General features: G+C 50.3%; 1 protein-coding gene across 1 annotated transcript in view; it reads right to left on the bottom strand.

Annotated features, from left to right (window-relative positions):
- The window catches only part of ARHGAP42 (Rho GTPase activating protein 42), a 178,406-nt gene that overhangs the window by 41,681 nt on the left and 123,042 nt on the right, over positions 1–13,683 (bottom strand). Inside the window, exon 9 of the mRNA XM_079973564.1 lies at positions 135–235. Within this exon, the coding sequence (XP_079829690.1) occupies positions 135–235 (101 nt within the window). The remainder of the gene's footprint in view (positions 1–134; positions 236–13,683) is intronic.

The following is a 13,683-nucleotide window of genomic DNA, read 5'->3' as shown; positions in this document are numbered from 1 at the left end:
TGATTTGGACACACCGTAACCCTCTAAGTAGCAACACCTTTCCTAGTTTATGTCCATTCCCTAACTTGAAATCAATGGAGGAAAAGCTACGGTGCCCTTTTCCAATTTAGAAGGCGGCTCGCGATAACACTTACGACTTTCCCTCCAGATTTGGCTTCAGAAACGCTCATCGTGAATGCTTTCGTCCCTTTGTCGTAGGTACAGTAATGTTTTATCCAGGTGAACCCTAGAGGTCCTAAAAAAGAAAAATAAAGAAAACGGGAGGAAGGGAGAGAGACCAAGAGGTGAAAAGGAAAATTTGTACTTCTCTTATTTGCATAAATGCTTCCTAAGGAAAAATATTCCTGGCAAAATAGATAGAACAGTGGTTGCTCTCAGGTCAGGTTGGACCTCAGAGTCTGAGCCAGACATTTATTTATTTTTGTCAATTTGGGGGAATAAAAGGAAGAGAGATATTCAGCCTTTTTTTTAAAAAAAAAAAAAAAGATTTCACACATATTTAATGTATTTTCTGTTATGCCAGCTCACAGAAAAAACTCAGAGAAACCTTGGCGAGAGTGAAGTATAAACATATGTCCTGGTGTATTTCAAGTGAACTTTGCAGGCAATGCCCATGGAAAATGCAACCCATTACTTCCCCCTCCCCCTAATGCCAAATTAATATTTTATCCTTTTTTGGGGGATAACATTCTCAACAAACCGATGTGTGCAGCCAAAGTCTATAGGGTAGTGAAACAAACAGGCCCAGTGCATTCATTTCTGAGACCAAGATAATGACTGCGTCACTCCTCCCCACCTCCTCAGCTTAAACAAATGACCAAATCCTTTCCCCCTTCAATAAGAGCGTGTTGAGATGGCCTTTGACTGTTTAATAAAGCACTGCGTGTGCCCAGCATTTCATGGCGTCCTTGCACTCCTTTTAATAATGCTCAAGGTAATTTCTGATTAGCAGATTTCTTTTTAATCACATTTTGTTATTATCAGTCAACTAAAAGGTACAAAAGGTACGCAAAGCAATCTGCCGCTATTATTAAAGTGGGGGACTCTGCTTCAGGGGGGGAAAAAACAAACAAGCCACCAAGGCCAGGGGGCAGGGGGAAGAGGGTTCAGCAAAAGGCGAAAACACCTTGATGAGGAAGCCAATCACAGAATTGTAGAGAGGGAAGGGACCACGACAGTCATTTAGTCCAACCCCTTGCAATGCAGTCATAACTTTAAGCTACACTGTCATTGCATGTGCCGTTTTAGATTTGATGGTGTTATTAATGTTATTCTTATCATCATCATCAACAACAACAACTGCTCATTAACTATTATATTTATATCTCGCCCCTCCTACCAAAGCAGCGCAGGGCAGCAAACAACAAGAGATAAAACTGCAAACACACACACACACAAATTTAAAATAATTCCAACCCAGGTGCAGAATGGGGAAAGATCTTTTGAGCTACAGAGCCAGCAGCTTAAGAGCCAGTCCACATTTTAGAGCTTATCATACCAGCGCTGCAAAAACGGGGTGGCAGTGTGGGGAGGTTTCTGGGAGAAATGCTCCAAGCACGTCGTTTTTCAAGTTCCTGATACAAAGATGTCAACACACTGTTAGCCTTCCTGTTCCTGCTCCATGTCTATAGTGGCTCCTGGCAAGGATACTCACAATAGTCTGGTTTGCATGACACAGAAAGCCAAACGATGGCTTATTGGGAGGATGCAAACATCCAGGCTCTGGGAGAGCAACTCACAGCCAATTTTCTCCTTCCTGGCCCTTTTTTATTGTAACTCGCTCTACGTGGGGCTGCCCTTGAGACTGACCCAGAAACTCCAGCAGGTGCAGAATGCCATAGTGAGACTCCTTACGGGGTCCTCGCTGCAGGATCACATTCACCCGGTACTATACCAGCTGCACTGGCTCCCGGTGGAGTACAGGATCAGGTTTAAGGTGCTGGTTTTAACCTTTAAAGCCCTATATAGCCTAGGACCCTTGTACCTATGGGACCGCCTCTCCTCATATGTCCCACGGAGGACCTTACGGACTTCAGACAAAAACATCTTGGAGATCCCAGGCCACAGAGAGGTTAGGCTGGCCTCAACCAGAGCCAGGGCTTTTTCGGCTGTGGCCCTGATCTGGTGGAACACTCTGTCACAAGAGACTAGGGCCCTGCGGGACTTGACATCTTTCTGCAGGGCCCTCAAGACAGAGCTGTTCCACCAGGCCTTTGGCCCAGAAGAATTTGGTAATTCTTCACAGAACTCTAACCCAATGGTTGCCATCAGTTTGATTTGAACTGATTTTATAATGAATTGATTTTAGAATGCTGGATTATTTTACTGTTATTAGCCGCTCTGAGCCCAGCTGGGGAGGGCAGGATATAAATAAAATTTTATTATTTTATTTATTATTATTATTTTGTTCCTGGGCTACACTGAGCCCTCTCCCCAATAACCATGACCTGTATCCTTTCTTACTGGTTGTGGTTACAAGGGAGAAAGTTTAACCACAAGCCCTGGTTTGGACAACACACAAAGCCAAACTTGGGCTGAGCTGAGAGCAATAAGGAGGACCGGGAACGGCAGATGACCAAAGTGGCTCAGAACCTGTAGGTTCATGAAGTCCCAGCAAGGAATACTTTTGTTTATTGTGCTGTGCGAACCAGGCCAGTGTGATGATGGCTCACTGTGTGGATAAGGGCTGATAAAACAACTATTACTACAGAGGAAAGCTTGTGTGCTCACCACTGATATTCTTTTATTGACAGCATTCCCATGGTTAGATGCTGGCTCAAAGAAGCATTATCCTTGCAATAATATGTTGCTGTAGATAGTCGAGGACTTCCGGGTTAGCGCCTCTGGCAATGGCAGAATTCCTCTGATTGGGAGGAATTTACTCCGTGGAAACAGGGTCTGGCCGCCATGGCAAAGGCGGAGACCCACTAAAAATCACAGGCGGGAGAAGCCTGTGAACCTGGGATTCGGCTGGCACCTTTTGCGCCTCCCCTACTCGCGGGGAGACCCGGTTTCGGGGATCCGGAGCAACATGGGGTGAGCGGCGCGGTGCTTTGAATTGATTGCTTCTTTCACGGAGTGAAGCCGCATTGCTGTTGCCGGAGAGCGCTGACTTTTTCCTGTGAACAATTCGATTTTAAACAACTACCCGTGAGTAGAACGGAAAATTGGATCTATAAATGTCTTAATTTGGCACCAAAACGGGAAGGTTTTAAACAGGAAGTCCGCCTTCCCCTTTTGTAAATAGATTGAAGCAAAGACGCTGCAAGCTAAAGTCTTGGAAAGTCTTCCACAAAGGATTAAACTTCCATTGATTAAAACTATTAAACCCCCCTTGGAAGCAGGAGAAGAGGGGGAAAATTTTGGATCGCGCAAGCCTGCAGGATAGAGTGTTGAAAATTAAATCACCTCTGCTCTGAACCTGGAAAGGGGCTGCCAGTAAGATTGACGTTTTGAAGTTCATTGGCTGTGAATAGAACGTATCTTGACAGTTAGCTAAATAAGAGAAATATATTCTTTCCATTGTCCTCTTCTGCGTTTAAAAAGGAGGAAAAGTAACTGAAAATTGAAACTATATTTACTGTTTGAACTGTGCTTAAAAGGATTGATACAAATAGAAACTGTTTCCCTCTAGAGGGAGCCTTTGAAACTGTTATAAGAGCTGAGATGGGGGAACCAGCTGCAAGATAAGAGACTGTGAGAATCAGGGATTGACCTTGGACTATTTGAGAATGTCGACAGAAGAAGCTTTAGTGATTGCATTATGCAAGATAAGTCACTCGGAACAACTCCACAAGAAGACAGATGTCATGACTACTAAAATTGATAACTTGGGACAAAAAGTGACTAACTTGGGACAAAAAGTGACTGATTTGGGACAAAAAGTGAACATCAATACAGAAATTATTCAGGATCTGATACAGGAATCTACTTTGACAGGGCAAATTGTCGAGAAGGCGAAGGAGAAAGTTACTGTTGTTGAACCTAAAGTAATACAAGTGGGAGCCCCAGCCTTACAGAGGCAAATTGAGGACTATAAGTTGAGGCCTTTTATGATTGAATTTAGAAAAAGTCAGATTTTGAGGATCAGAGCCCTGCCTGGACTGGAGAAGGAAAGTTGGATAGATCCCTTCATGCAGGGATTTACTGACTTTTGGGATTTGGACTTGGGTCGTGAGGAGATTGGAGCTGTGGGGGCCTTTGGATTTGGAGGAATTTTGAAACATGTCCTGAAATACCTTATGGATTTTAGATTTAAACATGGAGATTTGGTTGACCTGTCGAGAAGGAATAAAAGCATTGCTGGGTTGGAGCTTCCCCGAGATCTGCTCTTCAGTATCAAAGGAAGGAAAATAAGAACAAGATCAGTAGAAGACAAAGTAAAGTGCATGTATAAATATGAAGAAGACCTGCAGAAGGGACTTGGAAAAGAGTTAAGAGCTTCGGACAGAAGATCACCAGGTTGATGGACTATTTGGAATTGACGAATGACTGGCAGTATCCGAGACCAGGGAGAAGAGATGGTGGAAGAAGATTGGAAAAAGTTTTAAAGTTTATTTTTAGAAATAGAAATATTGTAAAATTACTGAGTGTTAGAAAAATGTTGGAATGAAATCTTATGGCTTTAGTAGAAATGTTATAAGGAGTTAAGCATAAATAAGCATTATAGTATTAATGGAAAATAAGGGTAAAAATAAGTTAAGATATTTATATGACAGAAAATAGAGAAAGATGGAAAGGAATTGCTGAAACAATTAATAGAAGTGGAGGTCGAACCTCTCCATTCTGAAGGAAATCAGCCCTGAGTGCTCACTGGAAGGACAGATTGTGAAGCTGAGGCTCCAGTACTTTGGCCACCTCATGAGAAGAGAAGACTCCCTGGAGAAGACCCTGATGTTGGGAAAGATGGAGGGCACAAGGAGAAGGGGGCGACAGAGGACGAGATGGTTGGATAGTGTTTTCGAGGTTACCAGCATGAGTCTGACCAAGCTGCGGGGGGCAGTGGAGGACAGGAGTGCCTGGCGTTCTCTGGTCCATGGGGTCACGAAGAGTCGGACACGACTAAACGACTAAACAACAACAACAAATGTTTTTAAACTGTTTTTGTTTTGTTTTGTTTAGGTTAATGTTGTTGCCAGGGGCTCAGGAGCAGAGGCACAGGGGAGAGAGGAAATGGAGAGTGAAGGGGAAGAATCTGAGGGCAGCGTAGGGGAGTATGAGAGTGGCCCGAGAGATTCCATGAGCTTCTCCAGCGAATCAGAAGATTCCCAGTGGGGGGCGCCGAGGTCCAGGGCAAGGGGGGTCCAGGGGGGATGCACCAGAAGCAAGGGGCCAGCGGGGACTCCCAAAGCAGCAGCAGGAGATCAGGACCAGCTCCCCCACCAGAGCGTAGTGGGGGGGAAGAGTCCCATGTATCAGGGCCAGCGTCTCCTCCAGCAGGGAGAGAAGATGAGTCAGGGCTGGCCACGCCTCTATCGGAGAGTGAGGGAACGGAGGGGAAGTCAGGTCCAGCTAGCCTCCCCGAAGGGGGAAGCAGTGACAGGAGCAGTGTAACGGTCAGGAGAAAGGTTGCCGGCTGGGCGCGCGCGCCAAATTCGAATGTACAGGCACGCGTGTCAGGGGCTCAGGAGCAGAGGCCCAGGGGAGAGAGGAAATGGAGAGCGAAGGGGAAGAATCTGAGGGCAGCGTAGGGGAGTATGAGAGTGGCCCGAGAGATTCCATGAGCTTCTCCAGCGAATCAGAAGATTCCCAGAGGGGGGCGCCGACGGCCAGGGCAAGGGGGATCCCAGGGGGGACACACCAGAAGCAAGGGGCCAGCGGGGACTCCCAAAGCAGCAGCGAGAGATCAGGACCAGCTCCTCCACCAGAGCGTAGTGGGGGGGAAGAGTCCCATGTATCAGGATCAGCTTCTCCTCCAGCAGGGAGAGAAGATGAATCAGGGCTGGCCACGCCTCCATCGCAGAGTGAGGGAACGGAGGGGAAGTCAGGTCCAGCTAGCCTCTCTGAAGGGGGAAGCAGTGACAGGAGCAGTGTAATGGTCAGGAGGAAGGTTGCCGGCTGGGCGCGCGCGCCAAGTTCGAATGTACAGGCGCGCAGCACAGCAGGTAACCCGGATTGGGAACCAGGTCCTAAAGCCCGCCGGAGGGAGGGGGAAGACTCAGGGGACTCAGCGTCAGAAGAGTCTAGAAAGGGCAAGACCCCAGCGGACAGGCGGACCCAGAGGAGGAAAGAGCAAAGGAAGAGGTGGAGCAAGGCTAGAGTCTTAAACTGGTGTCTGGGGGGAGGAGATTCAGACGGAGCTTTAGCGGTCTAGGGTTTAAGACGTAGGGCTGCACGCCGCGGCTTTGAAATCGAAACTGCGTTTCAATAAAGACTTTTGTATATAACAACGGACTGGCGTTGGTCCTTTGTGAGCTGGGACCTTGGGCAGCTCTGACAGTAAGCTCCGTCTCCATAAAAATTGAACCCTCGCAGCGTGAGTTGACGCAGCGGGGGGCAAAACTTGGTGTTTTGCGAAGATAGGCAAAGATGACTACAGAGGACAAGGTAAAAGAGCTGCAAGAAGCAGTCTCAACGCTTTACGCAGAAGTAGCAGCATCCAGAAAGAGAGAGGAAGAAGCAGTAGCGCTCTGCCAGGATCTGCAAACCAGGTGGGAACGTTTGGGCAAAGAGGGACTGCTGGGACCCAAGCCGGAGGGAGTTGGCCTCGGGAAGAGGGGGGGCTGCATCGTAGCCCACTTCGACGGGAACCTGCAGCAGTATCCTAACTTCAGAGCAGACATAGTTTTCGCGCTCAATTTGCTTCGGAAAGACTTTAGAGATGAGGAGGAGAAAGTAGGCTTCATAATAACTCATCTGCATGGGGAAGCTAAATCGTGGCTGCGCAATTTATGGCGCGAAAATAACCCCGCCCTCAAAGATTCAAACGCCTTTATTAAGGCTATGGACAATTGTTTTAAATCAACGGTAGATGTGGATGTCGCCAGGAGGGAAATGCATGGGCTGAAGCAGGGCAAAGCCACTGTGAGACAATATCACTCCCGCTTTTTTGCGTTAGTAAATGTGCTGGGCTGGGAGAAGGACTCCGCTGCCGTCCGGGATCTGTTCTGGGAGGGGCTGAATGGAGCTGTGAAAGACGAACTAGCGAGAGGGGAAAGACCCAACAGCACCACAGAAGTCATCCAAAGAGCGCTGGCGATAGGGGTGCGCCTGGAAGAACGCCCTTGGAGCAGGGATGAGGGACGTATGGGACGCACACCAGCCAGAACAACTCCTTTCCTACCCAGAGAGACAGCGTGCGCGCAGTCCACGCCTCCACTGGGGGGGGGAGAAGAGCCGATGGAGATAGGTGGTGCCAGGGCTCAGACAGCAACCAGAGCCCAAACACCAGGAGCAGTCAAGGCGAAAGCTCCTAGAGGAAGCAGGAAGTGTTATATCTGCGACAGTGCACAGCACATGGCCAAAGAGTGTCCCCAGAGGCTCCAGAGGCAAACTGCAGATTCAGCAACAGTAAAGGGAGCAGTTCAGCAGGGGGAACAGCTGCAGGGAAACGACGAAGCCTGGTTGGAGGCAGAGGCACTGGGGCCCAGCCAGGCGAGTCAGTGAAGCAGTCCCCAGAGATTTTACAGCCCACAGACCCCCTCCCGCTCAAACCAGTGGTGCAACTCACAGCATCACTCCAGCTGCCCAATGGACTCACCCTGGAAGTCCCTATTACCATTGACTGTGGTAGTAATGCAGACTTTGTAGGAGTGGATTTCATCAAGCAACATCGCATAGCGCTCCTACCAGCCACGATGCCCCTAAACGTCGTCACGGTCGATGGCAGAGAGCTACTGGGAGGACAGGTGGTACAGCAAACACCGCCAATGGTGATGCAAATTGGAAATCACCGCGAAGTCATCAGCTTCAACGTCACCCACCTGTCGGACACGCCCATAGTGTTGGGCATGAGTTGGCTGGATAGGCACAGCCCAGCATTAGCGTGGTACCAGCGTCAATTGACCTTCTGCTCCTCCTACTGCGCAGAACACTGCATCCTGACCAGCCAGGAAGATGAGGGGCAAGAGGAAGAACTACAGCTACATTTGGGCATGCTGCAAGCGGTACCCAACAAGTACAAGGCGTTTTTGGAGGTCTTCTGCGAGAAGGAAGCGGACAAGCTGCCTCCCCACAGGCCCTACGACTGCAAGATTGACCTCCTGCCGGGGGCGACGCTGCCGACTGGGAAACTATATTCCATGTCTGAAGACGCACTGCAAGAACTCAGGGAGTTCATAGATCACAACTTGAAGCGAGGATTCATCCAAGAATCCAAAGCAGTGGGGGGCAGTCCCGTGTTTTTCGTGAAGAAGAAAGACACGCCCCAACGGAGGTTGGTAGTTGATTACAGAATCCTCAATTCAAGGACAAAGCCCACAGCATTCCCCATGCCCAAGATCGACGACCTGCTCGTGACAGTGAGGAAGGGACGCATCTTCACCAAGTTGGATCTACGAGGGGCGTACAACCTTATACGCATGCGGGAGGGCAACGAGTGGAAGACAGCCATGTTTACGCCTTTAGGCACCTATGAATATCGAGTTATGCCGTTTGGTCTGCAAAATGGCTCCCATTGTTTCCAAGCCTCCATGCACCACGTGTTAGCGGGACTCCTCTACAAGAAGTGCGTCTGCTTCCTAGACGACATCCTGATCTTCTCGGAATCGCAGGAGGCTCACAAGAGAGACGTCAAGGAGGTCCTGCAGAGACTACGGGAGCACAGACTTTACGCCAAACTGGAGAAGTGCCAGTTCGACATGATGGAGGTGGATTTCCTGGGCTACAAGCTGTCCGACAAGGGACTCGCCATGGACAGCGCCAAGGTCTGCTCGGTGTTGGACTGGAAGAGCCCGCGCAATCGGAAGGAGGTCCAGAAGTTCGTCGGTTTCGCCAACTTTTATTGCAAGTTCATCAAGGGGTTCGCGATGAAGACGGCAGCCATCACGGACACCCTCAGCTCCAAGAAGAAGAAGTTCACCTGGACGGACCAGGAGGAGCAGTCCTTTCAGAGACTCAAGCGTCTCTTCGCGTCCGAAGAACAGCTGCTACACGTAAACCCCAGCAAACCAATGAGGGTTGAAACGGACGCCTCGGACAGAGCGGTGGGGGTGGTCCTGTTGCAGCAAGATCCGCAAGGGGACTGGAGGCCGTGCGCATTCTACTCCAGGAAACTCAACAAGTCGGAACAGAACTACACCATCTGGGACAGGGAGTTGCTGGCCATTCATGCAGCCTTCAAGGCGTGGCGGCACTTCCTCATCGGAGCCAAACACACAGTGCAGGTCCGTACGGACCATAAGAACCTGGAGTACTGGCGCACGGTGAGGTTCCTGAACCAGAGACACATCCGCTGGGTGGAGTTCTTTGCGGATTTCGACTTCCGGATAGAATACATCCCGGGAGACAACAACGTCATGGCGGATGCACTGTCCAGGAAGCCGCAGTATCTCGAGGAAGCGGCACCGGTGGCGGCCAAACACATTTTCGCACCGAAAGTGCGGACGTGCGCTCCAGCCACCGTGGACCTGGATGCGGTATGTCGCGCGCTGCAGACGGATTCGTTCGCACAATCCAAGATGGAGGAGGTGCAAAGAGGCACAGCGAAGGACGACGAGTTCCAGATACATGACGGACTGCTCATCCGCAAAGGGGCCCTCTACGTGCCGGGAGACGACCTCCGCGCAAAAGTACTGCAGCAGTTACACGACGCGCCTAGCACCGGGCACTTCGGCAAGGACAAGACGGTGGAATTAGTAGCCAGAGACTTTTGGTGGCCCAAGATGAGGGGAGAAGTCGCGGATTACGTCACTAGGTGTGACACATGCCAAAGGGCCAAACCAGTTCACAGACCGCCAGCGGGACTGCTGGAACCGCTACAGACGCCGCTCGAACCGTGGGAGAAAGTGGCCCTGGACTTTGTCACCGATTTGCCCAGCTCGTGAGGCAAAACAGCGGTACTCGTGGTCGTAGACCTGTTCACCAAGATGGCACACTTCATTCCTTGCGCGAAGGTGGCCACAGCGGAACAGACCGCCAAGCTGTTCATAGACCACGTGTTCAAAGTTCACGGCTTACCGCGGTCCATCCTGTCCGACCGGGGTCGCCAATTCAACTCGAGCTTCTGGCAGAAGCTGCTGGGCATCCTGAACGTCAAGATCAACTTAGCGTCGGCAAGACACCCGCAGACCAACGGACAAGCGGAGAGGGTCAACGCCATCATGCAGCAGTACCTGCGATGCTACGCAAATCAACAGCCCTCGACCTGGGTGGACTACCTACTGCTGGCTGAGTTTGCCTACAACAACACGAAGCACGTGTCTACGGGGGTGACACCGTTCTTCGCCAACAATGGACGGCATCCCAGAACCTTCCCGGGGTTAGAGACGAAGGGGGAGGGGGAGTCACGGGGAGCAGAGGCCTTGGCAGCGGAGTTACAGGAGGTCCACGAGCAACTCCGAAGGCACTTGGAGCTAGCAAAAGACGCCTACAAAATGCAGGCAGACAGGCACAGGAGAGTCGGGGAAGACATCCAGGTGGGGGACTGGGTCTGGTTAGCAGCCCAGGCAGTGCCGGCCAGGATGTTAGCTAAGAAGAAGCTCAGACACAAGCAGCTAGGGCCTTACCAAGTCGAGGCACAAATCAATCCAGTGGCCTTCCGGTTGACACTCCCGGAGGACTCCAGAATGCACCCGGTCTTTCATAGATCAGTGCTCACACCCTACAAGGAACCCCACAGCTTTCAGGCGCCAGGGAACGCACCAGACCCACTCAGCAAATCGCCAACAAGGGGGGGGTCACCGAGGGCGGCGCCACTCAACGAGGTCACGGAGATTTTAGACTCGAGATGGGGGGAAGAAGGGGTTGAATATCTCCTCGCCAGGGAAGGTACCACGGCCATGGAGGAGCACTACCTCAAAGACGAGTTCCATGCACTCTTCCCACACAGACCTATGCCGGCAGATTATTTCGACGACTATCTTTTCACACCCACACTTTCAGCCAGCACGTTCCAGGGGTTCTCATCAGCTCAGGAAACGGCGCCAGAAACAAGCTCCCCAGAGGGATCACTCTCGGGGTTTGTCACAGACCGCTCTTATTGGTGGGACAATCAACCGGAGGTGGGGTGGGGCAGGGAACTGCTGAGGGGGCCCTTACACGCAGCATCACCCGAGGCAACAGGGGGAGAGAGGGACATGGACGTGTTGGGGGAGGATCCTGGGTTTGAGCACAGCTGCAGAGAGATGGAAGCAGAGGAGATCGATGTCGACGAGCCCATTACGGACTGGCAGGATCCAGCTGGCCGGCTGCACACCAGGGGGGAAGAACTGTACCCCGCACTCACCCCCACAGCACTGGAGCACCCGGAACCCGCACCCGAAGAGGGGGAGGGGGGAAGGGGGGCTTTGAGGGGGGATGGATGTCAGGGGCTCAGGAGCAGAGGCACAGGGGAGAGAGGAAATGGAGAGCGAAGGGGAAGAATCTGAGGGCAGCGTAGGGGAGTATGACAGTGGCACGAGAGATTCCATGAGCTTCTCCAGCGAATCAGAAGATTCCCAGAGGGGGGCGCCGAGGGCCAGGGCAAGGGGGGTTCCAGGGGGGATGCACCAGAAGCAAGGGGCCAGCGGGGACTCCCAAAGCAGCAGCGGGAGATCAGGACCAGCTCCCCCACCAGAGCGTAGTGGGGGGGAAGAGTCCCATGTATCAGGGCCAGCGTCTCCTCCAGCAGGGAGAGAAGATGAGTCAGGGCTGGCCATGCCTCTATCGGAGAGTGAGGGAACGGAGGGGAAGTCAGGTCCAGCTAGGCTCTCTGAAGGGGGAAGCAGTGACAGGAGCAGTGTAATGGTCAGGAGGAAGGTTGCCGGCTGGGCGCGCGCGCCAAGTTCGAATGTACAGGCGCGCGGGACAGCAGAAAACCCGGATTGGGAACCAGGTCCTAAAGCCCGCCGGAGGCAGGGGGAAGACTCAGGGGACTCAGCGTCAGAAGAGTCTAGAAAGGACAAGACCCCAGCGGACAGGCGGACCCAGAGGAGGAAAGAGCAAAGGAAGAGGTGGAGCAAGGCTAGAGTCTTAAACTGGTGTCTGGGGGGAGGAGATTCAGACGGAGCTTCAGCGGTCTAGAGTTTGAGACGTAGAGCTGCGCGCCGCAGCTTTGAAATCGAAACTGAACTTCAATAAAGACTTTTGTATATAACAACGAACTGGCGTTGGTCCTTTGTGAGCTGGGACCTCGGGCAGCTCTGACAGTTGTGTTTTGTATTGTTTATATATTGTATTGTTTTTTCTCTTTCTTGTTGTTGTTTTTTTTGTCTTTTTTATTCTCTTTCCTTTTTGTAAGTTTTAAAGGTAATAATTTTTTTTTTTTAAAAAAAAGATAGTCGCTTTCTATACAAACACTGGTTATGTCTATGCAATGCTGCACGCTTATGGAGTTTTGGGAGAAAGTACTAAATTATATAAATATTTCCATGGTACTGGGGTGGCGGGGCGGGGAGAGAGCTAATTTTGTCATAGGATAATATTATTTTAAATTATGTACTGCCCATATGGAATTTGACAACTGGTCAACCTAAATGGATTCCTCACGCCCTCACTACAGCTGAAAGACTGATATTGATCCACTGGAAGGATAAATTTATGGCCCCCTTTAATCAATGGGTAGAATGGCGTGGGTGGCGCTGTGGTCTAAACCACAGAGCCTCTTGGCCTTGGCAATCAGAAGGTCGGTGGTTCGAATCCCCGTGACGGGGTGAGCTCCTGTTGCTCAGTCCCAGCTTCTGCCAGCCTCACAGTTCAAAAGCACACCAGTGCAAGTAGATTAATAGGTACCGCTGTGGCGGGAAGGTAAGCGGTGTTTCCGTGCACTCTGGTTTCCATCATGGTGTCCCATTGCGCCAGAAGCGGTTTAGTCATGCTGGCCACATGACTCGGAAAGCTGTCTGTGGACAAATGCCGGCTCCCTCGGCCTGAAAGCGAGATGAGCGCCGCAACCTCATAGTCACCTTTGACTGGACTTAACTGTCCAGGGGTCCTTTACTTTTCACTTTTACCTAGAAGGCATGACAGCTCTTACAAAATTCAAACTTGTAGACACAGAGTGTATGGAGAGCTTGTAGACATAGATTGCGTATGGACAAATATAATGATATTTGCAATGTCATAAATACATAAATGTTTATGTATTAGAATAATAATTTCATTTAAATACCTTTGCATTAGACAAGAACTTATGGAATTATAGTTGTTTTTCTTCTTCTTTGTATTTCTTATGCAATTTTTGTTTCCTTTTTTTATTTGTTCACTTTATTTTAATTGAGATATATTCAATGAAATGTAACTATGATTGGATGCTGGCTTTCTGGATGACTAGGACAACTCTCATATCCCTTTCATGCCAATCAAAGCTTACTCAAAGATATCAGCGCACTGAAGCGAAAGACAGCATCATCTGTCATAAGGGTAAGAGAGACCTGCTGGACCAAGCCAATGGCCCATCTATCCCAGGTTTCTTTTCTTACCATGACCAACCAGATGCCTATGGGAAGTCCACAAGGTAGATTGATTGGTTTATTACGGCCATTGGCCCATATCTAAAAACAATACATCAAACAATACAAGGTAGAACCTCAGTCCAACAGCGATTCC

The sequence above is a fragment of the Podarcis cretensis genome (assembly GCF_951804945.1).
Source record: "Podarcis cretensis genome assembly, chromosome: 4".
NCBI lineage: Eukaryota > Metazoa > Chordata > Lepidosauria > Squamata > Lacertidae > Podarcis > Podarcis cretensis.
This window is presented reverse-complemented; position numbering and strand designations above follow the sequence as displayed.